General features: G+C 43.2%; 1 protein-coding gene across 2 annotated transcripts in view; it reads right to left on the reverse strand.

Moving 5' to 3' along the window:
- Positions 1-26,238, reverse strand: part of IQSEC2 (IQ motif and Sec7 domain ArfGEF 2) — a 99,418-nt gene that overhangs the window by 16,462 nt on the left and 56,718 nt on the right. For both annotated transcript variants that reach the window (XM_049767144.1, XM_049767145.1), the window contains 3 exons: positions 6,432-6,693; positions 5,089-5,490; positions 1,413-2,299 (listed from right to left, as the gene is read on the reverse strand). In XM_049767144.1, coding sequence (XP_049623101.1) covers positions 1,413-2,299; positions 5,089-5,490; positions 6,432-6,693 — 1,551 coding nt within the window. The remainder of the gene's footprint in view (positions 1-1,412; positions 2,300-5,088; positions 5,491-6,431; positions 6,694-26,238) is intronic.

Here is a 26,238-nt window from a genome sequence, read left to right on the forward strand (position 1 = left end):
AAAAATAAAATGTCTTTCAGTTCCTTCATTGTACAAATGAGAAAAGCTAGGCCCATGAGTCACTTTCTCAATTCACAAAACTTCAACATTCCAAGTTTCCTTTAACCCAACTTTCTCACTAGAGCCATATTAATATCGAAAGAAAATTAAGTTCCAGTGAGAACCTGACCAATACCAGGAGCTTTACTATTCCCAGGAGGTACTAAAGACTTCTGGGAGAAGGACAAAACTCTAGGCTAAGACCTCCCTCTGAGTCACAGACCCCAGAATAGGGGAGAAAAAAGATTATTTTGTCTTCATCCAGCCTCCCACCAAATGGGTATTATTGTGTTTCTGGGTTTTATAGACAAAGTTCTTTACTTCCTGTTATGAAAAATCCATGTTTAAGTTATCCCATATTCAGAACCCTCTAAAGATAGAAATTTAAATAGCTTTTTGGCACTGCATCATGCATTTACCATGCATAACTCTGGAAAAAGAACCAAATCTTACTTTTTCTTTTTTTTTTAAATCTTACTTTTTCTAACCTCATATTTCTGTCTACAAAATAGGAACTCTACTAGTCACCAAGCTGAGTTGATATGAGAATTAAACACAGGTGCAATATTTCAGAGGCAATAAATAGAGAGCATTTGTTTTCTAATAATGTTCTAAATAAATGTAACACTCTCAGCTCATTCCTAAGCATCCAGCACAAGACTAGGACCTACTATGAGCCATTTGATAGTCACTGACTTGCTATCTAAATTGTTTTCCACTACTTCAAATATACATATCCTGCTAGTTGACAGAGGGGAGCCTTGAGATCCATGGAAAGAACAAATCTTGCCTAGGACTACACAGTAAATCTGATTGAAGTAAGGTCAGGGTGTTTGATCATTTCTCAGAGAAATTTTTAGATTTGGGGACACAACTGGCAGTGCTCTGGGGTTACTCCTTGCTCTCCACTCAGGATTCACTTTTGCCAGGCTCAGGGCACTGTGAAATGCCAGGGATTGAACCCGGGTTGGCCGTGTGCAAGGCAAGTGCCCTACCTGCTGTGTTATCAATCTGGCCCCAGAAAGACTCTTTTCATAACAGTTTGCTTCCCACCAAAAAGAAGATTCATAATGCTCATCTTATTACCAGTGAAATGGGGCCCAAAGAAGAGTGCATCTTACTCAAGATCACACATCCAGTCAGTGGACCAAGATTAGAATTGTCACTAATAGTCAGCAGGGCAAGAGTAATGGACTTTCTATCCTGCTATTTTGCAGCCAATCCTTTTTTCTGAATAATGACTGGAGAGAAACCACACACAAAATGAGAGGATAAAGGAGTTAAACATCATGCTCATAGTTCAGTCTTAGGGTCTAAGGACCCTGGGCAGGGAAGGAAGGTACAAACAAGGAAGAAAAATGGGAAGCACATACTTATTGAAGAGGTTGAGGCCGATTCTATAATGCCGCCTCTGCACCACATCATTGTTGAAGGCTGGTGAGTCCCAGCTATGTCTTGTCTCCCGCTGGTAAGTCTGCTTGCACAGACCTGGGGCTGGAGGATCCCTCAGGCTATCCCTTGAAGAGGACCCAGAACTGCAGTTGATGGTCTCATTAGAATTGCTGGAGCTCTCTAGGCTCTCATTATCTCCACCATCAGAGTTTTCACCTGCTGCCTCACACTTTCCTAACCTCCGACCCCCTGCCACACCACTGGGCCCAGTACCACTATTGGGGGCTGGTGGCAGGGATCCTGGTGGGGCTGGGGCTGGGCCTTCTGGGGCTGGGTAGTGGCGGTGTGGGATGGGGACCCTGCCTGGTGGTCCTTTGTGCTTTAGGGTCCCATGGGGGCTACAACCATCAGCCTCATACACCAGCTGCCGATGAACAGAACCACGATCTGAACGGTCACTTAGGTCCACAGAGCTGTCACTAGGAGGCTCAATGGTAAGCAGGGGAAGGTGGGCAGCTCGTAGCCGGAAATCCCGGCACTCCAAGCACCCAGGAGCCCTCCGGGGGCCTTCCTCCCGGCTACCATCTTCTCGGCTTCCTAATGGAGGAACCGGAGGGAGAGGGGCTGGTGCCCAGAACTCAGGCCGCCCCTGGGGTGGGGGCTCTGTGCTGGGCAGTCTCTCAGGGGATGGTGGAGGAACTGGGTCATCCAAGTAGAGAGGAAGGTCGCTGAAGGATGTAGCCGAACTGTCTTCTTGCTGTTCCTTTGATTCTCGTTTCTCCAGTTGAGCTGATCCTGGTTCCTCAGACATGGACCCTGATGGATGGCAGTTCAGGGCTTCATCAATGGACTCAGCCAGAGACTTTACCTATGTTAGGAAAAAGGTGGGGGGAATATAGAGAAGTGAAGAAAATAGGAAAAGGAAGATGGTAGGATCACAGAAGGATGGGAAGAGAAAGAGAAGGAAGGGAAAGGACTCTTCTTGGTAGGTTAACCAAGAGAGAAATTCCTTTCCCAACCTGCACAGGTTCTTTTCAATACATAAGCTAACACCCAGAGAGCCACTGTTTGCTCATACAAGCTCAGACTAATGCCCACAAGTTTCCTACTCAGATACCCCAATACCTCCATAGAAACAAAGTTAAATGCCACCTTCTTCCTATTTAACAATACTCTTGCCTCTGCCACTCTTAAGTAAACCAAAATCTTACTTTCCTCTGGGCTCTCTTGGGTCCTCTTTTAGACAATCTATGTTTACCTTTGAGAATCTAGACCATTCTTATAACTCCCTCACTGTGGTACCCAATATTTAAGCTGATGGCTAACAATCCCTATCTCCCAGTATTCAGATCTCAGATACTACATTGTTGCAGGGAAGGTCTGTGAGATTTACAGCATAAGGCCACTTCTGTGATTAGACTATAAAAGACTAAAATTTCTGTCCTAAACATGCTTGCTGCAATATTAATCTCTCCCTCCTTTGGTCTTTCTTTCCCTTTTCTCTCACCTTTACTCACTCATGGAGAAACCAACACTATGAATGGTTGTATGGAGAGAGTATATGGTGACAACCTGAGTCCTTTGCCCAATGATCAAGTTAGTGAGCTTAAAAACCCATTCACTCTAGTCAAGTGTTCAGATACTGTAACCTTTCCCTAGAGCTTGAAGACAGTTTCATGAGAGACCCTGAGCCAGAATTGTTCAGCCACTCCCAGATTCCTAGACTTTCTTTTTTTTTTTTTTAGTTTTTATTTTGAGTCACACCCGGCAGCGCTCAGGGACCACTACTGGCTCTGCGCTCAGAAATTGCAAATGGCAGGCTCAGGGGACCAGATAAAACGCTGGGAATTGAACCACTGTCCGTCCTGGGTTAGCCATGTGCAATACAAATGTCCTACCACTGTGCTATCTCTCCAGCCGCTGGACTTTATTTTCTATGAGAAAATATTTGTTGTTTATCCTCAAGATTTTTTGGTTTGTTTATTTTGATTTATTAGTTTGGGTGCCTCACCTGGTGGTACCTGGGAGCTATTACAAGCTCTGTGCTTGGGGATTACTCATGGTGGTGCTCAGGAGCCCATGTGGTGCCAGGGATGAAACCCAGTAAGCAAAGAATGTGCTCCAGATCATTCCAGCCACTCACCAGCTTTAAGATCAGTCTTTTAGTTTAGTTTAGTTTAGGAATTTTTGTTTGTTCATTATAGGGTCACACCTGACTATGATCAGGATTTACTTTGACTCTATGCTCAGTGATCACTCCTGGTGAGCTCAAGGAACCATTTGTGGTGCTGGGAATAGAACCAGGGTTGGCCATATGCAAGGCAAATATTCTAATCCCTATACTATCAGTCCTGAATTAAGTTTTAAGCTACTGAATGTTGAAGTCATTAGGTAACTAATACACTTCACTCAAATAGCACTAAGAGCTGGGGAACTATATAGGATACCAGAAACCAAATCCAGGTTAGCAGCATACAAGGCAAGTTCCCTTCCTGTTGTACTATTGCTCCAGCCACATGATTTCTTGTCTTATAAAGCAGCCATCCATCATTCAGTTAGCAATTCTTTCAGATGTATCTTTGGCTTTGCAAAGGAAATTAACATTAACTTTTCAGCTACCATATGCTTTAATATATGTTCTTTACTATATGTTACCTAGTTGAACTGAATATTCAAAACTGCTGTCAAAAAAGTCTTATAGCCATTGGAGTGCTCATGCTTCAAAAAATTAAATTTTTCTCAAGGTCACACAGGCAAGAAATCACAGAAATAGGATTTGCCCTAGGTAGCTATACTAACCCATCCTTAAGCCTAAATGACCTCCCTTGACTGCCTCCATCTGTTGTATTCCCACTTTTAGGCACTTGCCAAATGCGATGCCCATATGATCAATGCCCCCCTACAAACTCCAGCTATCTGAATCTTATCTCCAGAAGGCCCAACTCCAGTGCTCTTTTTTTCAAAAAGAATCCTTCTTTGATACTCCCAGAAGAAAGTTTCTTCTCCATTCCCTGAGTCCTCGTGATGGAATGGTATATGATTATTTCTCAGAGCTCCAAGCACAATCTATTTCAGGAGGCAGTCATGTTCATCAGTATCTGCAATTTCCAACTGGTCTGTGAGACCCTGCCCATAGAAGGTTCATCTTAATTCTCATGGTGCCCAGTATAGAGCTCGGTTCATGGTAGTTTGGTAAAATGAAAGGTCATGGCTTTGAGAAACAGACAAAAAAGATTTCCAATAGGGTTTGGAAGTCACTTCATTTCCCTTAAATTGTCTCCTCCTTTGGAAAGTTGAGATAACAACTTTCCCCCATGTAAGTCTCCCTTGAGGCACCTACAGCACCTGGGACAGGGGACAAGGGAAGACTCATCATCTGTGGTAAGATCAACGTTATTTGACAGTGGCTCAAGTTCCAGAGAGAACTTTTATTTTCTTTTGTGTTATAGAACCCAAACTTTTGATTTGCTTGTTTTAACTATATACTTCATAATCTCACCAATTCTTTGCCCTTATTATTAGTCCCCACTCAGAAAGTAGCTATTAAATGATACAGGGGCAACTTCTTTCAGGAAAGTTTGGAGCACAGACAAAAATTCAGAGGAGTAACCAGAGCATGAAATCTGGGGAGGAAGGGCACTTTTCAGGAATGCTAACCTGTTTGGAGAAGGAGTCCTCGAGCTCTGTGATGTCATTAGAAAATTCTCCAGATGTGGTGACGGAGCTTGCCCCCCCATCGATGCCCCCACCACAGGAGCTTCCATAGGGTAGCCCTCGTTCAAGTCGGTGGCTCCGGGCACCAGCCATGGCACCCTCGTCCAGCGAGGCAGGCTTGCCCTCGAAGTACGCTGGGTTCTGGGCCTTCTCATACTCCTCAAAGGAAAACTGCATCCGCATGTTGGAAAGAATTATGCGGCGGGACATGCGGCTCTCTGAAGCTGAGCTGCGGAGGCGCTCAAAGTTCTTGTTCATGCGGTACTGGCGGAAGGCCGTCTGGATGGTTCTGGCAGCCCTGCGGCTCAGGAAGGAGCCCCCATACTTCCTCTCCAACATTTCCACCTAGCAGGGGAGGGTTGAGGGTGACAAGATCAGAAACTCACTACGGTCTCACTACTCCCTACTACCCTTCCAAGTTACAGCTGTTTCTGCCTGAATGCACTGGGCTGTGAGCTCAATGTTGTGTTCTCACTTTATTTCAACTTGCACTTGTCACATAGAACGGACTGAGGTTATCTTTTATCTTTCACTTACAAGAAGTTCATTATTCTATAAAAAGGAAAAGCAGAGAGGCCAACAAAGGAAACAAAAGCTATTGAGAATAAGGAGGGAGGGTGGCTGGGAGGTGGCTCAGTGGTAGAGCACCTTCCTTGCTTATGGGAGGCCCTAGGTTCGATGCCCAGCACCACACATGCAAACAAAAAAAAAGAAGGGGAGAAAAAGAGGAGGGCAAGAGAAAGAAAGAAAAAATGACTGGTTCACCAGAGTCCCCATGCCACCAAGGCTTTATGCTATAAGTTTAGCCTAATTAACTTTTTAGTGTTAGTAGATCCTTGCAGTTTTTTTTCTATAAACCTCATTATCTGCCTTTTATAGCAAAGCAAAGTGTGATATATTGTAAATATACTGTATTATATAAAAACAATATATAATTGTATATATTGTTCTAAAACTGTCTAAAACTGTAATTATCAACTTCTATGTGTACTTTTCCTATTAGATTGAGATTTTTGAGGACCAGACCCTGGCTTCACCTGTCTGATACCTTACTGTCCTGTCCAGAGGCTGATCTATATTCCTGAGTGGAAGGCTCAGTGGATGGTGATGAATGATTAAGTCTCAAGTAAGGGAGGCAAGGGGTCCTGGACTGAATCTTTGCTTGTTTTAGTTTCATTGTGCCTCCTTGAATACCACCATCCAGGGCATTATCCCAACCCCTTCCTGAATTCTCATATCATTCACCTTCCCACTCCCACTCCCAGTCAGAACCATTTCATCTGCACCTTCTTATCCTGCAGGTCCGTGGAGAGTTCGTAGCTGTCCGATAGAGCCTTGGAGCGCTTGATCTCCTCCTCCTCCTGTTTCCTCAGAGCGACACTGGCTGGCTGGAGGCGAGCCCGCTGAGCCCAGGGAAGGCCCACCCCAGCAGGGGGAGCGCCCATGTGGCTGCTGGTGGGGGGCAACTGGCTTAGCCGGTAGGGGGGTTGGCTCCCAGGACTATCAACGGCTGTACTCAGGTCACTGCCTGGGGCTTCACCCTCCACACTGTGGGGATGAGATAAGATGAGCCAGGATATGGGAACCACAGATGGGCCTAGTGGGCCAGACTGAGAGTGGGAAGACCAGATCCTCTCCCACAACTCCATCTTCCCCAACTTCCTCATAGACATTAGAGACCCCAATACTTCAGGGCACACTTCCCCATGAGTTGTCTTCTCACTGCTATCATGATTTCTTCCCTTCAGGTCTCCCAGACTCTCAAAGCTCCAACCTCACAAATCCTCATATTGCCAGATCCTATCTCTTAACTCTTACAACCTTGACCTAAGCACAAGTGCTCTAGTCTATAAGCACTTGTCTTGCTTGTATGACACAGTACTGGTATGCCCCATCTACCACAAAAGCCCAACAGATTCTACAGCTCCATCCCCAAACACTCCTCCTCTGAAAAGCAATTCCCTGATAACTCCTCAAGCCCTCCCCATCCCATCCCACCTTTTCCCCTCACAGCTCCATCCACTCATGGCTCTGTTCCTAGCCCTGTCCGCAGAACTGAAGCACACTCTCCTGTACCCTTCTCAGCTAGGCCTTTCCTCCTCCATCTCCATGCCCAGCCAATCCCTGACCCCCCGCCCTACCCTCAGCTGCCCAGTTCCCAGAGTTCCCCCACTGCTAGGATAAGGAAGGCACTGCCCATCCAGCATCCTCACAGATAAAGAGCTGCCCGGCGGGGCAGCTTCTGTTTTTTCCTCATGGCCTCTTCTGCTCAGCTGAGGAACTGGGACAGAGATTTCTAGGCCTTAAATGTTACTGTCATTGGGCCCTGGGCTGCCCAGCCCTGGTTACACAGAGCTGTTGTGCTGCCAGATCTGCTCCCCTGGTGGCATGGCAACCAGGCTGCCAGGGAACCTAGGTGGCAATGGAGCCCAGGAGCCCTGAGGAGAGTAATATAGTGAGGAGCCAATCGAGGCAGGCAAACAGAGGAAGGAAAGTCAGTGAGGTTTGGAGGAGATTTCAGGAGACAGGTATTCTCTGGCTTGGGCATGAGAATACTATAGTTTGGGTAGACACAGGGGTGAAAGAAGTACTGCTTGGTGAAAAGATAAGGGCAGATTATCCAACCTCTACTTAGCAGAGGTCAAAGCACATACATGAACAAGTGAGCTGGAGTGAGTGTGCCAGTGCGCCGCTATAGTTGCAATGGGTTTTCCCTCTTTATGGAAGAGCACTTTGTTTTGTGGCCTGGATACAGTGGGGAGGCTATACCCAGGAATATAATCCCTCATCATTTGCTAGTCTTCCTGTCTTCCAAACACCAGTCTGTAACACTATCAAGCAGGAAAAGGTGGTAACAGACTGGTGTGTGTGTGTGTGTGTGTGTGTGTGTGTGTGTGTGTATGTGTGTGTGTTTGTTGGTGGCTGCCTTTCATTCTCAAATTCTTTTCTTGAGCCTCACGACCTATGAAGTTTCCTCTCGGACCAGATTCAGTACAGTCATGAACTGTTATTGGGGTTGTGTGCTCCAAAGCAGTGTTTATGGAGCCCCAGAGACAACTTCCAGCAATTCTTGACTAACTGGGCATGCAATTCAATATGACGATCTGAGGATGTAGTACTGTTTTGGCCCTGTAGTAGTGACAGGGACCACTAGGGACACCTATGTAGACCTAGAGGGTTGCTCCAGGGCCACACGGTGATGCTCAGGAAACCATATTCTGGGGGGGGGGGGACTGAACAAAATTGGTCTCATGCAAGACCAACACAATCAACCTGAACTTGGGCTACTGCCTTCAGTCAACTGAGTATATTTTATGTACCATGCACAGGATTAGCTGTTAGAAATGCAAGAGTGAACAGAAATGTAGTTTCTTTGGGGAGGTGACAATCTAGTGGTAGAAGCAGGCTATAAATACATACTGGCATTTCAGGTAGAAATAAGTGCTAACAACAAAAAAACACAGTTGATAAAAGGTATCATTTGAGCTATAGGGGGCCAGGAAATGTCTAGTTGAAGAAAAAGCATACAATGAAAGCACTGATGGAAGGAAGCTGTGAAGATGGTTTTCAAAATATGACTTCCTGTTTAAAATACTTTTTGGCTCATTTCCCCCCAAGTTGGCTACCTACAGTTCATCATGTCTGCCTGCTCCTCATACAAGTTGATTTACAGGTCCCTCTTATGGACTGTCACAGGGCTTGTCTCTAGCCCCAGGTTAGGATACTTATTGACCCATTGTATCCTCATAATTTATTCAAGCAGGCCCAGTTAGCTCCATTAAAATTTGTTTTATCCAATTATAGACAAGAGGATAAAAAGAAGCAGCGTAATACTAGTAGCCATTAGGAAAAATGAAGTCATAAAATTTGCTGATATATGGATGAACATAGAGAGTATAATGCTGAGTGAGATGAGTAAGAGGGATAGGGACAGACATAGAATCACACTCATTTGTGAGATTTAAAGAAACATAGTAGTAGAATAATATCCAGAAACAATACAGAAAAAGGCCAGAAGGACTAGGTCCTAAATAAAAAGCTTGTCACAATGTGGGGTGGGTGGTTAGGTCAGAGAAGGGACCACTACAATAAATGTGGGAAGTGATCACTCTGGACAAGAACTGGGTGCTAAAAGGAGGTAAAGTGATATGTCACAGTATTGCAAACTACAATGCCTAAAAAGAAAAATAATTCTGTCATAGAAGCAGGCTGAGAGTAGGGAGGGATACTGGGAAGTGAACACTGGTGAAGGGATAGATGTTGGAATATTGCATGGCTAAAACTCAATCACAAAAAAAAATTGTAACCAACAACAAAGTGCCCAGGACCTTCCTCCCAACATGCCATCTACCATCAAAAGATTCTTCCTTTCCACCCATGCCAACATGATTTGTAAATTGACAATTATGGTTTTAGTGCTTTCTGTCAGGTGACAGTACAGCCTATGTGCTCCAGGCTTTCCACCTATGCTCTTACGTTATTTCCAATCAATTTATTCCCATCACCAACATGGCACTCCCACTCTCAGTTTTATACTCCAGTACCCAAGGTTTATCATCAATTTATATTGTCCATACTCTTGCTTTCTCTCTCTGCATATGGCGTATGAGTTAGATCAGCCTGTATTTGTCCTTCTCCCTCTGGCTTATTTTGTTCAGCATTGATACCTTCTAATTTCATCCAAGTTATCTCAAACTGCGTAACTGTGTTTTTTCCCTAGTTACCCCTATTTTATAAACAGAGGTACAGTGCTCAAGGTTATACCACTATTAAGAGAAATCAGCAGGATGCCAACCCCATAGCCCAGATTCTTGGTTCCTGGCATGTACTTGCCTTTTCTTACTTCTGACTAAAGTGCCCTTACTCTTCAACAATTCATTTCTCAAAAACACCTCTCTGGTTAGATTTCAGAGGGGGGGGGGGACAGGATGTCCAGGGTGTTAACACACACACCCCCAAAGGGGGCTGGCAAAAGACAGAGCTTGAGGGCATTTCTCCTAATTCGTCTTTTTATTTCTGGTTTTTCGGCCACACCCGATGACGCTCAGGGGTTACTCCTGGCTATGTGCTCAGAAATCGCTCCTGACTTGGAGGACCATATGGGACACCAGGGGATCGAACCGCAGTCCATCCTAGGCTGGCATGCACAAGGCAGAAGCCTTAAGCCATGGCTCTGGCCCCTTCTCCTAATTCTCATACATTGCTGCTAAAGACATTGGAAGTAAGTAAACTCCCACTAATCTCCTCTTCCCCGGAAATCACCCAGGGAAAGAATATGCTGTAAAGCAAAAGACTGGGTTGGCCTAGGTTCAGGTTCCAATTGACATTTTTACCAGTTCAGTTCCTCACATGTATAGGGCTCAAGGAAATGCAATTTCCCTTTTAGATATCTGGGCTTCAGAGCAGAAAAGGAGAGTTCCTCTGTCTAGACTCCTGTACCAATAGCAATGAGTATGTTCCTATGCGCATGTACTCATACATGTTTGTGCCTCTGGGGACTGTCTGTAGGACTATTCTTAGGAAAGATACTGGAAAGTGCAAGGCAGGGTGTTAGGTGAAAAACTGTATTACACAAACAACCGCAGTATAAAACTAAAGACTATAGAGAAAGTGCCAAGGGAGCTCAGTGGAGAAATTCCTTCTGCTTAGGGGTGTTGAACAGAATAAAAATAAACTCTCACAGTGAACCTTCCCTGTGTCAGGCATTTATCACACATTATTTAATCTTCATGGCAAACATAAAGGACAAATCAGGATTACTATTTTTCAAATGAGGAAAAAGGCCCCAAGAGGGATATAGATGCTAATGTCTCTGGGCCAGCAAGGATCAAGTAGGGAACTAAAACATGGATTAGCTCTCCTGCTTGAAGGCTACCGGAGGAGGAAGCTACTGCCCAGTGCCTTACCTACGACAGATTCGAGAAAATATGGAGTGAAGAGACCTGAATTTGAACCAAGACTCAGAGATGGGGAGAAGCAGGACAGGATATTCTTTCGGGATTCCCAGCTGATTTGTCCAGGCCTGGGAGTTATGAACCCTACTTGGATTTTGCTCCTAATGAGAGGTCTCAATTCCACCTTCTTTTACTGGCATTACTGAAGCCAGGCAGCCAGTAGGGGATGGGATCAGGATGCAGTTGCCATGGAAATGAATGGGGCTGTTGCTATGGATACCAAAAATGAGGAAGCCAGGGATACTGAGAACTATCTCCATGACAATTTGAACTGGAAGGAGGTGGGGGAGGACTGGAGTGAGAGACAAGAAAACAAGACAAAGAGGTCAATGCACATCCATTCAAACAGGAGCTGTGGATTCTGACAACAGACTTGGCAAGAAGCCAATACAGCATTGGTTGGATACAGAGAGGTAGAGGAACTCCATTCACTACCCTTTCTGCTGACACCTCTCCTGCAAGCTGTTCCTGTGACCTAGGCACCTGCACCACAGAGAATCCAAACCTGAGGACAAACGGACTTAGTAAGGGGAGGAGGCCTTCTTAAAGTGCTCATTGTACAATCAGATAAAGACAAACTTGGGAGCACCCAGACTTTGGTTTCTATAGTGACTCTGCTCTTTTGCACTCCTAAAAATAATAGCTATCATTATTGAATATCTATTTTTTTCTGGTCCTAGTAACTCTGAAAGGGCTGGCTTACTTTCTCTGAAGGTATAACATAAATGAAGAAACTTAAGATGCAGAAAAATTAAGCAGCTTGGCATAATGCACACCATGGGTAGAGTCAGGTATATGTCAGTGCTCACGCTCATACCCACCACCCTACATTTAGCAATGCCTTGTGTTCTTTACCTTGTCATACACTCTCAGAGTGGCAAGCAGAGGGTCACATGTTGGGAAATATTTGAAGTGTGTGAGTAAAAAAGCACCCAGGAGGAAGCAGAAAATCCAAGTTTAAGTGGAAGAAGTGCTAATTTTAAAGGCCATGGGTTTGGCTGCAAGAATAGTAGACCCTAGAACTGAGGCAGATGTCCAATATCACATACCCCAACTGATATACAGGAAATCAAAGCAACTTGCCCAGAATCAATAGGATAGGAATAGAAACATCTGACTTTCTTGGTCAGTATTCACTCTTTTTGATTGTTTGTTTTTGGGGGGGTTACCTCTGGCAGTGCTCAGGGGTTACACCTGGCTCTGTACTCAGAAATCATTTCTGGCAGGCTCAGAGAACCATATGGGATGCCAGGAATTGAACCAGGGGTCTGTCAGGGTAAACCACTTGCAAGGCAAACGCCCTACCACTGTGCTATCACTCCGGCCCCACAGTACTCACTCTTAGCTTCAGAAGTCTCCTGAATCTGCCTACCAGTTCCATCCTCCTAACCTGTACCATTTAGCTTCTACGAATGTAAGTAGTAGCAAGTCTACTTAGGGTATGATGAGCTGATCCACGTTGCCGAACCTCTGCTCCGTTCCTTGGTTTCTTCTGTCCGGCAGGCTTCCCTCTTCCTTCAATTAAGTGGTATGAGGGAACTCATCTATATTTCCCAACAACCCACAAAGGCAAGCTCTCTGGGGCAGTAAGTTCTGGTTCTCTTCCACCCACCATAGTGTAGGGTCAGTTATTCCCTCATCTGCCTTGTGCATACTTCTGTCACAGTGAGTCCTCATCACAGAATAATGTGTACTTTCTGGAATTGCCTATGCCTTGCTATGCCACTGTTTCCCAATGACAGAGGCCTGATACAACTCATTTTTGGACCTTCCATATCCAGGCCAGAACCCAACACACAGTATGTGCTTAATAGCTGCCTTGATCCCTTCAGGTCAAGGGTAGCAGTCACTTGTGTCTGTTTGACCAGCCTGCTTGACAACAATAACCCTAAAAGCTACAGTTCAAAAACCTCCCACACTCAGTCTTGTGATCTCCACCAGACACATGTAGAGAGCCTGCCAGGCAAAGAAGAGCTCATCTCACACAATTGACCTCACACAGAATTCCTCACAATCACATTCCCTTAGCCACCTAACAGTGCAGTCTCCCACTTCTGTTATACCTGCTGGGCTTTACTTCAATGCACTCAGATGTATATGCACAGCTGCACACATTTTCCTCCTAGCTGAGAGAAATTCCCACCTTTCCAAAGTATAAGCCCTCAACCAATTCACTCACCTCCTTAGAGCTCCCAAGGTGGACATCTGACCTTTAGTTTCCCTTTCCCTCAATTGTTGTACTCTGCCCACATCACAGACCTCCTTCTATCTGTAGTCAATGACTGGAAAGAATAAACGCCACATACCTGGAGTTTATTGAACTAAACAATTCTCACATCATTCCCCAATATGATCCTGGAGTTCCCCACCAGATTTTTATCTACATCTTTAGTAACACCACCTCACTTCCTGACACCTGTTCAAAGAATTTCCAGCCATCTATTCTTGTTGATCTTTTTCTAGTATGCCACTCCATATAGGACCCCCTTCCCCGATCCAAGATTGACCCTCCTCTTTGAGTCAGGAGCATATTTTGCCCATTCCTGAAACAATAGATGTTCAATCATATTTCTTCTTTATCCCCTGTCTACTCTCGTGAAGAGTTTCTCATCTTCCTTGGGAGATGGCAAACTTAAGAGAGAACACAGCTATGGTCTTACATTTAATCCTTCACAATAGTTATCATGAAGCTTTTTACATGTGCTCAAGCAATACCTTCTGGAAGAAATAAATATGGGAAGACAGGAAGAGAAGAAAGTAGGGGAAAAATCAATTCAAATGAGAATTTGAATGAGTGAATAAGTTCATGAGTTGCGTGAATGAAGCAATGGAAAAGAAAATAGGGTAGCAACTATAAAATCATAGGATCAATTAATAAAACACATGATCAATGAGATAAGGATGCTGAAGGGAGGGAGAAAAGAAAAGATATGAGAGATTCTTTTTCTGAGCCTTAATCAAAACAAGATCTGCCATCAATGTACAGTAGCCTCACTAGCACCATGCCCCATATTGGGCTCCCTTCCCTCTCTCTGGCTAATATAATCATGGCCATCCAGAAAGGTAGATAGATATAATCTAGGAGAGAAAAAAAGGGAGGACAAATGTGGACAGGGGGACACTGGGTCAAAGGTGATAGGAAGTAGACTCTGTGGTAGAGGGTGTGGTACTGAAATTTTTATGTATGAAGCCAGACCAAAACATTTTTGTAAAGACCATAGTGCTTAAAATACACATTTTGGGTTTTTTTTTTGGGGGGGGACACACCCAGTAGTGTCAGAGGTTACTGTTGGCTCTGTATTCAGGAATCACTCCTGGTGGGCTTGGGGACCACATGGGATGCCAAGAATCCTACCTGGGTCATCAGAGAACAAGGCAAGCACTCAATCTGCTCCAGACCCTTAAAATACATTTTTTTTTTGGTTTTGGGGTCACACCCAGCAGCACGCAGGATTACTTCTGGCTCTGCACTCAGAAATTGCTCCTGGCAGGGACCACTTGGGATGCTGGGATTTGAACCACCATTCGTCCTGGATCGGCTGCTTGCAAGGCAAACACCCTACCGCTGTGCTATACCTTCGGCTCTAAAACACATTTTTAAGAAAAGAAAAAGCTCCAGGAGAAGAAAATACTTTTTCAAGGCTACAAGGAGAGAAGTAGAATCAGGGTAAACCCAGATTTATCTAAATGATCCTTTCTTTGCTCTGAACACATAACAAGGTAGTCGTGTGTCTTACAGCTCAAAAAGACTTTCCACACTTGTGGCCACAAACTCCCAAGGTTTTTAGAATCAGATTATAGTAGGTATAGGAGACACTTAAGGTCACTCTATTGGGGGATAACAGCTTCCCTTCCAATTCAGAGACCTCTCAAGTTGTAGAAACAGAACCCTAAAAGTGCAGAATCAAGGACTCTTTAACACCACAGAATATTAGAATCACACCACCAGATTTTTTGAAAAATGGTAAGCAATGATATCTGAAATGAGATTGGTAATCGAATAAATTACAGCATTGTGGACATAGGGGAAAACATAAAATTGCACAGAACATGTCATGAATTACGACATTTTTATGTCATTAGTTTCTTAAAATTGTGGCACCTCATACTGAGAGAATGTTGGAGCTGGAAGAGCCCTTGGAGATTCTCTGGTCCACCCCTTTCTTTCTTTCAAGCAATGGGAAGCTAGGTGTCAGAGAAGTAAAATAATGTATCCAAATGGTCACTTGGGGCTCCCTCGGGCTGAAGATAACACTAGGCATGCCATGGTAAGAATACTACACCGTCCATTCCTTTGAGAGTGGCCTTTGAGTACTGACAGGGGCAGGTCTCAACCCCTACTCTTGCTCCCAGCCTCATTTCAGCCCTGGGTTGGAAGAAAGGGAAGGCCCTGGTCATGGCAGGGAAATGGAAGCAGGGGTACGATGGAACATATATCAGACAGAGAAAAGAGATCTGCTTTTATTGACGGAAATTCCTTTATATACAGCAACAAACACTCTGAAAGACCTTTCCTCTTGATCATGTGTACAGAGCACTATGGGAATAGCAGGGGGCATAGTACAAAGGCCTTCAAGCAGTGGAAAAGAATAGTAATGGCCACAGGAAGGTGAACAAGCAATAGAGAAGTAGGCAGGCTAGGTCCCGCACCCATCTAGTCCTCAGAGCTCTAGGCACCCTACATCTCTTTGCTTACAGAGGATGGAGGTAGGTTCATGGGATGTCATTTGCAGACCTTTCCAGGAGTGGCAGGCTCCAGGGTGCCTGGCATACAAGATGCAGGGTGGTCCAGGTTCCAAGCTCCAAGCGCCAAGCTCTGCTGCTCCCACATTTTAGTCAGACCTAGGAATCCAGCTTTATAATTCAGGGGATGGAGTTCCAGGGAGGCAGCAATAAGGGTGGGACTTCCAAGAAAAACGTAGGGCCAGAGGAAGGGGTGGGATGCTTGCTCATGTGGTGCCTGAAGTAGGGAATGAAGTCCCATGGGAGTGGCTGGGGCAGTATACTGGAAGGGGGCTGGTTAAGGCTTTTACTTCTGCATAGAAAATGACCCTTGTCCTCTCAGTTACCGAGAGGAGGGGCTACTGCACTCGGAGGCCGGACAGCAGAATTGATGAGCGTCTTCTTCTTCCTCTTCCTCAGTCTCCTCCTCCTCCTCCTCTTCCCTGGGGCCAGGAAAGGCAGGGTAGAGGCCACAGGCAGGGCAGGGGGGTGACAGAGAGAGGTAGAGGCATTAGTTTGCAGAGCAGGGGAGATACCAGAAGGGTTGGAACCAGGGAGTTGATGCAAGGACAGGGTGCTGGTAGGCAAACTCAGTCTCAGAGGAGCTGGGTGCTGTTCCATGAAAAAGCCCTCCCCATACCCCAATGGATTTTAGTCTTTTTTTATTGTTGCTATTGTTTTATTTTTTGGGTCATGTCTTGCTGTGCTCAGGGCTTACTCCCGGTTGTGTGGTCAGGGCACTCCTGGCAGGGCTCAAGGGAAAAATATGTAGTGCAGAGATCAACCACAGCACAGTCACATATAAGGCAAGTAGTGCTTTACCCAATGTAATCTTCTGAGCCCCAAATGGGCTTTGGTCTTAAGGCCACACCTGGGCAGATAAACTCCACTTTCAATTTGCCAGGTTTCTGATCTTATTTGAATGTCAATAAGAGCAACCTGCTCATTGACATTTTGTACCCTTCATTTCTTTTCAACCCCTCCCCCCAAAATAACTATGCTTGTAATAGATTTGAAGTTCAGAAAGGTCCATTACCTGCCCAAGGTTACACAGTTATAATAGTAACAAGATTTAAAACCCAAGTTCTTTGAGCTCTAAGTCACAAACTCATCACACCAGGTCCTCTGGCTGAACCTGATACTTTCAAAAGTTATACCCTATTTGAAAGAAAATATTTTGTTTTCCTGAAGGCTCGGGGACAGGAAAATAAGAGATGCTCAGGATAGAATATTAAAAAGCCCACAGTTTAGGGGGGGAAAGACCCTGATTCCCATGAAGCTCTATCAGTACTTTCAGGCTATGTGTCTCAGGCAGACTCCTTCCTTTGTGGGTGCCTTAGTATACTCATCTGTAGAAAGGGGGCTCACGTCAACTCCCCAGAATTTTTGCATGGGCTGAATGGTCAAATGTCTGGCAACTATGAGCAATGAGAACACATTGTTAGCTGTTTGAAACCCAAATCTAGTTCCCAAAGTGGTAGTGGTACTGATATGGAAGTGTTATAATAGTTCAGACAGAAGTAATTATGGAAAATAGCACCAGCCTAAGAATACTGTGGAACATGCAGTAAACCAGGGGCCATTCTGTCTTTGGTAGTCCATCCTGGAGTGGGTTGAATGGACAGACAGTAGGGCTGCTGAGAGGCAGGGCTAAGATATCTTGGGAATGAAAGGCTAATGCAGAGTTAAATCAGTGAAATGAAAATACCCAATTCCCAGATCCCTTAGCTTCGAGGATATAGTAAGCAGGAACAAAGCTCCAGAGAGGAAAGCAGAGGACTGGGAAAAGATGGAGAGAGAAGGCATGCAAGGTAAGTGACCGCTGCCCATCCAAGCACACACAATACAATCTCTCTCTTCTTCTCTCCTTCCTTCCCCCTCCCTACCTCTTCCCCCCACATGCACACACACACACACACACACACACACACACAAACATGCACGCGCACACATACTCACATCCTCCTCATGCTCAGAGCTCCCATTGACACATTCATATTGAGTCAGCAAAATCACATAAACCAAGTCCAGAGACTGTGGGATTAACTGAAAGCCATTCTCACTCAGTATACACCTTGCTACTCATTGGTTGAAAACATCTTTGAATGTAGTACCTTGGATTGGTGTGTAGACCACTTAATCTCCACCTCCAGATATGGCCTGATTCTTCCTAATAAATACCCCGGGTCTCAGGAAATGCTCTCTTGTGTTTCTGGACTTTCCCACAGAACTGCCAGCATCTTTGGAATGAAAGGCTTATATGTTGGAACTCCTGAACCCATTTCACCCTCTTTAGTGTGTGTGGATTATTTCCAGACCCATGTCTCTCCAGTGTCCTGGCTTTGGAGCTTGAGGCTCCCATTTCTTGTCTATAAGAGGAAAAGATAAATTTCTTACCACTCAACTATCATGGAAAAAAATGTTTTTCCAGGCCTAGTGTACCAATCCTCTAGTATCCTAGCCAGTACCTGCTATTCTTTACTCTGACACTACAATCTCTCCTGTAGCTGCTCCCTGTCCTCTTGGACCACGTTCACCTTCCTAAAGTCCACCTTCAAGCGTGAAACTCTCCTGCTCAAAAACCCACCTTAACTCCCCATTGTTTCCTGCATAAACTTCAGATTCCTCAACTTGGCATTCAAGTTTTTTTTCACCATATGGCCTCATCTGGCCTTTCCTGTCAGATGGAGAAGGTATTGTCTTTAGAGTCAGATAGACTAGTGTTTGAATATGAGCCTTGTCACTTGATGAAGTTATTTCCTTACTTCTCTGGGACTTCTTTCCCTATCTTCAAAGGAACAACTGGTTATTCTTCTGGATGTGTTGTGAATCAATGATTTAAAATATATAAAGCAATTGCCACAGGGTAGATCTGGGGCTTCCTCCACAGTACACTATCATTATCAGCTACCAGTGTTCTGCTCACTCTTGCCCAACTTTCATCAGTCTAGCTTACTCATTATTTCATCAGTCTGGCCAATCTTCTCATGCTTCTATGCCTCTGGCGACTCTGCTTCTACCTTCTGTACAATCGTATGGCTCTTGAAATTCCAGCTGAACTCATGACCCAGATCAAATACTCCTGCTTTCTTCAATAAGTAATCCCTGACTACCAAAGAGAAGTAGTTACATTTAAGTTCTTGCTTCCTCTTAGTTCCAGCAATATACTCTTAGTCAGGATATTCAAGTATTACTTTGAACTTTCCTGAAGCATCCACCTCCCAATGCTCTTCCTCCCTCCACTCCCCATCAACTTTCATTCTCTGTGTGAGAGAGCCCCTATACTATTTAAAGTCTGTCCCTCCACCTGGGTTCTGGATCACACCCCTGCTACCACCTCCACACAATCATCCCCTTTCCCTCGGGTATTTCAACCTCTCCCTCTCTGTTGCCTCCTTCCTACCAACATTTATAGAAGCTCAAGTTTCTCCCATGTGTGAATAAAAATCCTTGATCTGCCCCCACACTTCCCTCTAGCAATCACTGTCTTTCTCTTTGCAGCTTAAGCTTCTTAAGAAATTCATCTTGACTGGCCATCTATACTTCAGTACCTCCCACAGCCTCTTCAACCCACTACAATCTGCTTTATGTGCCCACCATTTTGGAAAATGCTCTTAGAAAGGTTGCACAGGACCTCCTAATAGTTAAAGCTAGCAAACTCTCTTCCACTTGAGTCTTCCTTAAGCTGGATGATTGGCCATTCCTAAAATCCCTTCTGTGCATGAACTTCCTGTTTCTGATTCCATAAACTCTGTTAGCCATTCTCTTACTTTTCTGATTACCTTTATCTCCTCTTCCTCTCTGCTTCTTTGGTGTTGGTAGCCTTCCCCAGTTTTGCTCTGAAAGAGATTCCCTTTCATTCCACACTCGATTGGCAAAGCAAGATCATTCCATTACATGATTTTAAGTATAGCTAGAATCTCTAGAATGGTTTTCTTCCCTAGGTCCCAAATTTATCAAACCTCATACTCACTGGGATGTTCTACCAGGCTGTCTTTAAAGTTTTCAGAAGCTATGGGATCTCTAATTCAAGATCTTACCACCACATGACCCATCTTAGTGAAAGGCACCTCACATATCTGTTGGAGTAACCGGTTTTCATATTATTCAGGATCATTTTTCTTTGCTGATGCTTGTCACTCATTAACTAGAAGTACCTCTGGATGGGTCCCTTCCTCTACCTGCACTCCACCCAACGGGGTGGTCTTTCTCTTCCCAATAAAGACCCTGGGTCTCAGGGAGAAGCTTGCTGTGGTTTCAATTTCTACAACTAGTCTATCTGCTTGCTGCTATGCTGATATATATATATATAGCAATATATATATTGCTAGTGATCAGAGAGCTTGTGGTGGAATTTCCCTGAACCAGTTTTATTCTCTTCAATCTTGCATGGATTGTTTCCTATGTCAGCATTTGCTTCCAAACTCTCACTCCTCAGTCCCTCAGGATTAGGGCATGAGGCTTCTGCTTCACCTATCCAGTCCTCCCCCAAAAAACAATTAGAAACCCTATATTCTTTCTAGTCTCTTAGAAGACTCAATCCTGAATATTCTACATCCTAAACTAATCCTTAAAGACCTAATCCTATACTCCCTTCTCTTCTACTTATCATATACTCTCTGAGACCCTGGCTCACAGTCCAATCATGTTCTTCAGTCATAACAAGTATGTTTTCTTCCTCATGGTCTTTGCTCTTGTCCTTTTTCTCAAATATACTTAGGGCTAGGCACTTTTGGCATACTTGTTTGGTTGTTTACTCTCTGTTGTAACCATTCTAATATCCATCAGAAAATGTGTAAGTTTTGTCAGTGCTCAGCACAGAATCTGTCACTTAGTATGTGCTGAATAACTGAATCAAATTCCAGGCCAGTATCTTGCAAGTTTCTATGAACTCCATCCTTGACCATTTTTACCTCTCCTGCCATGATGTATTAATTCTCTAACTCTACTCTTCTCCCCAGTCATCCCTCAACTACATCTCCCTTGCTTTATTCTCACAGTCTACCTTAGTTATTCTCCCTTTTGGAAAATCTCTTCCTAGTCATACTTATTTATAAACTGCTAATTGTTAATGTCACTTTTTCTATTCAATGCTCATTGCAGTCCAACTACCTCCCACAATAAAGCTTGAACTCCAGACAGTTGGGTTATATTTAACCTTTATGCCTTCAATGTTTAGTTGGAACCACTCTTGTCTCCAGTTCTTTATGTACACTCTCAAAATATCCTCTCCTTCTCAGCCTCTCTCAATTGACTTGAGGCTTTCAGGAGGCAAAAGCTCTTTTCTAACATGATCCTTCATCACAGCAGAACTACAAGAATCTGCTGAAACAAATATGAATAAAATCAACCCCTTTTGAGTACCCAGTATGTGTCAGGCATTTAGAAAAGTGAATTCCCTAAATGATGTCATTATAACTCAAAAAATGAACCCACTAATGTTGGAGAGATAGTAAAGGATGCCTTGCCTTGCACATGGTAGATCCAGTTCAATCTCTGACACTGTATATGGCCCATGGTGTACTGCCCAGGGAAATCCCTAAGCACAGAGCCAGGAGTAATCTCTAGGCATAGCAAGGTGTTAACCCAAAATATAAAAAAACCCATAAAGTTGGTTGTGTCAAGTCCTTTTAAACAACTAAGTAACTAGGCTCATAGATGTTAAGTGAGTTGTTGATAAACACCCAGTTAGTGATAGAGCTAGGATAAATATTGAGACATGTTGGCACTAATTCAACTATTGGCCCATCATGCTTCATCTTCCTGAACTGTCAAGTTGGGATAAGGCATCAGCAGAACAAGGCTAGAACTCCTTGTATGGGCTCAATTTACAAAGGCCACCTACCACTAGTTTCCTTTCCATGTCACCCTCATACTGACACCAGGCATCTGGTGAAATCCTCTACATCTCACATACTACTCTCAGTTTCCTCACCCAGAAGTTTCAACAAGTCTGCACCCTTTATTTTCTCCAGAACCATCACCAGATGAATACAATTTTTCTTTTTCTTTCTTTTTTGTTTTTGGGTCACACCTGGCAGTGCTCAGGGGTTACTCCTGACTCTATGCTCAGAAATCACTCCTGGCAGGCTCAGGGGACTATATGAGGTGCCGGTATTTGAACCAACGTCCTTCTGCATGCAAGACAAATGCCCTACCTTCATGCTATCTCTCTGGCCCCGCATACAACTTTTCAATCTGATCCAAACCCAATGCTACATTATTATTCTGAGGATAATAAGATACAGATAACCCTGACCTTCAAGAATTAATAATCATCCAAAATTCTTTTATCGCTAATCCTAAAATCAGTCCTTTAGAGGCATTAGCCTCACTTTACAAAATAGAAAATAGGGGCTCAGAGGTTAAATGGCTTGCTCAAAGTTACAGAGTTGATAAGTGGCCAAATTTGAACTTGAGTAAAGTTCAACAATGTCCCTTACTAGGTATTCCATCTTAGAAGAACCAAAAGTAGACAAGACCATTTCCAGTGGGGGTTGGGGAATTAAAGAAAGCTAATACTCTTCCAAAACTCAAGACACAGTGTTTCACTGTAGGAAGCAATCCCTGATTCCCAAATGGAGTTAAGTGTTTTCCTGTGGGAGTCCTCTGAGTTTTCTGCCCCATCTGAAATAACACTGTACTTTCATGTCTATATGACTTTCTCCCATCTAAACTTGAGCTTCCTGATGGTAGAACCAGATACAATGTATTTCTAAGGGCTATCCAAGATTAGGAAGGGCAAATGCTAACTGAAAGAATGAAGTAGTACTAAAAATGAAAACAAGATCTGACCATCTAGATACAGGAGATGACACAGAGGAGTTGTGAGATGAGTAAAAGTAGAGAAATTAATAAAGGGGGGAAAGTGAGTAATTTTGAAATTATGACATAGAGATAGATAAGAATATTTTACTTTACTATGGAGCTTTGCTTTTGGGGGGTGGGCCACATCAGACAGTGCTCAGGGGTTACTCCTAGCTCTGCCTGAGAAACCACCTCTCCTGGCATGCTTGGGACACTCTCTGAGATATGGGGGTTCAAACCCAGGTCAGCCATGTGCGAGGCAAACAATTTACCAACTGTGCTATCATTCTAGCCTCTTCTTTTTCTTTTATAAGAATGGGAACATATTTGATGTCTTGTTTTTGGATGTCTTTGTTTTGGAAATCTCATGTCCAAGTATATTTTTCTTTTTGATCTACTACCTACTAGGGAAAACTGTTTCCTAGTAAAGGACTTGTGGCCTGTTTTAATTATTCACTGTTAGAAACAATGCTTCATGAGCATCTTTTCAAATATCTGAAAGTAGGATTTTATGTATTTGTGTGTGGTGTTGGGGACTAAACTCACAGGAGATAATGAGAACGAACTATATGCCCAACCCTAAATATAGTTTTGAAGGATAGATTCCTAAAAGCTGGACTGGTGGACCAAATAAATGCTTGTTTTGTTGTAAACATTGATACAATAAAGTATATTCCACTCACAAAACCTTGTCTTTATTTTGAGAAATATCTATTATGCAACCTTTTCATTGAGTTGTTTGTGAATGCTATTTCTCCTATAAGGTGTGATAAAGAACTGCACAGTATGACGTATGTTTATGGTAGGGATTGAGATCTCTGGCTGGTCAAATGTGGTCCATATAAAATATTTAAAAAATATGGGACCAATTTGTACTTCAGCCAAACCATAGAAAAGCAGTTTGCTTTTCAAGCTCATGTTCTCCCTTAAAACATATTTCACTTGCTTGTCTACATGTTTCTTTGCTTGCCTTTCCCACTCTGGAGAAACAAGCCCCTATTTTCCTTGAACACACACTTCTCCCTCACTCTCTTCGCACATCTTTAAACATCAGCTTTAATAAAAAAAAAAACTTTGTTGCTTTGAAAACAAGAAAAAACAAACAAACAAAAAGTACCCCAAGCCATAGAAATGCTTCTGTTTCTTCATATCACAACAATTTCAATTCTTTTACTTTGGGTACTTAAAAAGAGTATTACAATGTGGTTTTAGCTAAAGTTCTTTCTCTATTAGTAATCATCCTTTCTCATTTATTAGCTAGCTACTTCTTTTATGAAAGACAAAATAATGTTGTTTTTTTTTGCCTTAACTGGGTTGCATACTTTTCTCTTAATGATTTTTAGGAGATAATAATAGATATGGATGAGAAATTCACCTTTCCTGATAGCTACAAAGAAAATATTTTCTCAGACAGATTTATGTTTTAATTTATGTATGGGATATATCTCTATCCAGAATTTAAATTAAATATAATAAAATTATTACTATTTTATAGTTTCTGGGGTTCTTCTTCACTTGGAGTTTGTGGTGTAAGTCTCCCCAGCAGTCCTGGGAGGCCACTAAAGTTACACCCACCAGTGTTCAGGATGCCATTTGGTGCCAGGGATTCAACTCAGGGCCCTAAACATGCTAGACATGTGCTCCAGCCCTTTGAGCTCTCTGTTCATCTTGGTTTCTGAGTTTTTAAATTATTTTCAGGAAGACTTTTCCTCCCTCTTTTTTAAATTTAATTAATTTTTTTGGTGTTTGGGCCACACCTGGCAGTGGTCAGGGGTCACGCCAGGCTCTGTGCTCAAGAAATCACTGCTGACAGGCTCAGGGGACCATATGGGATGCCAGGGATTGAACCCAAGCCTGTTCTGGGTTGGCCATGTACATGGCAAATGTCCTACCACTGTGCTATCACTCTGCCTCTTATCCTTCCTCTTTTGGTATTTTTACAGTTGTAGTTGTTCGGTTTATGCCTTTGGATTTGTTTTTTATTCTGTGAAGAGTCTTAGTTTTTATCCCAAAGGTAAGCCAAATGGTACTTTACCATTTACTGGTTCCACATTGATTTACTAATTTGAAATGTGTATTTATTATAAGTCAAATTCCTATATGAATACATATGCTTGCTTCTACTTCTGTTTTTATATTTCTGTTTCGGTGATATATTTATAATTTATTATAGCTTTATGGTAATTTTTTGTTTGTTATTGGGATACACCCAGTGGTTCTCAGAGCTTATTTCTGACTATGATCAGAGATCATTTCTAGGTAGGAGCAATAGTATAGCAAGTAGGGCATTTGCTTTGCATATGGTACTCTGAACATGGCCACAAGTGATCTCTGAGCACAAAGCCTTGAGTAAGCCCTGAGCACAGCTTGGTGTGGCCCCAAAGCAAAACAAATAAAACAGAGAGATCACTCCTGGTGGTCCTCAAGAGACCTTCCCCTTAAGCTGGGGAAGGAACCACCAGCTTACACAAGGCAAGCACCTTACTCATGTATGATCTGGTTATTCTTTTTTATTTTATTTTATTTTATTTTTTAGGCCACAACTGGATGTTCTCAAAAGTTACCCCTGGCTCTCAGGAATTACTCTTGCCAGTGCTTAGGGGACCATATGACCCCATATGGTCCAGGGACTGAATCCAGGTTAGTGGCATGCAAGGCAAGTGCCCTACCTGTTGTACAATAGTATAGTTCTGGCTTCCTCTTTTTGGCTCCTTATGGTAAGCTTTTATATTTGGTAGGATAAATTCTCCCTTCATTGTTCTTTTTTGGGGTAACATTTTCTTGGTAATTATAGGAATTTACTCTTCCAAATAAACTTTAAAATTCATTTATTAGTCTGGGTTTTAACTTGGTGGTAAAGGATGTGTAAGAATCTAGATTTAACCTGGGATAAAGCAGGGGTCAGTCATATGCAAAAAATGACCCTTGTATTATCCTTCTGACCAATTTCTAAGAATTTTATCATTTCTTTGTGTGTGTGTGTGTGTGTCTGTGAGTGTAATTTTTTTCTATTGTGTCTCCTAATCATTGCTGATATTTTGAAAAGATATTGGGTTTGTATGTATATTTTATGTGCTTATTGCTCTAAACTTCCCCATTCTTTATATTTTATTCTTTAATCATTTAAATAGATGATCTACAAGTTATGATAATTCTGATTTTTTAAAATTTTATTTTGGGCCTGGTGATGCTCAGGGGTTATTCCTGGCTATGCGCTCAGAAATCGCTCTGGCTTGGGGGAACGCCGGGGGATTGAACCGCAGTCCATGATGGGTCAGCAGTGTGCAAGGCAAACACCCTACCACTGCGCCATTACTCCGGCCCCTAATTATGACTCTTTCTAATATTTTTGCAACTTATTTTTTCCCTTCTCCCTTTACTTTGTTCTTTGTTGTTCTCTTTCTTTGTTCCCAGTGATGCAACTTAGATCATAATGATCTAACCCCCAGACTTTTTTTTTTTTGCATATAGTAAAAACAGCATAGCCACTGGGATTGTTCTCAGGCATGTGGGGCAGTGCTATAATCAAACATATGGTCTCAGGCTTGCAAGACAGGTGTCTTTGCTTGATCACCTTCCTTGGTTTAGGTTTTTTTTTTTTTTTTAGTTT

The sequence above is a fragment of the Suncus etruscus genome, chromosome X, assembly GCF_024139225.1.
Source record: "Suncus etruscus isolate mSunEtr1 chromosome X, mSunEtr1.pri.cur, whole genome shotgun sequence".
NCBI classification, from domain to species: domain Eukaryota; kingdom Metazoa; phylum Chordata; class Mammalia; order Eulipotyphla; family Soricidae; genus Suncus; species Suncus etruscus.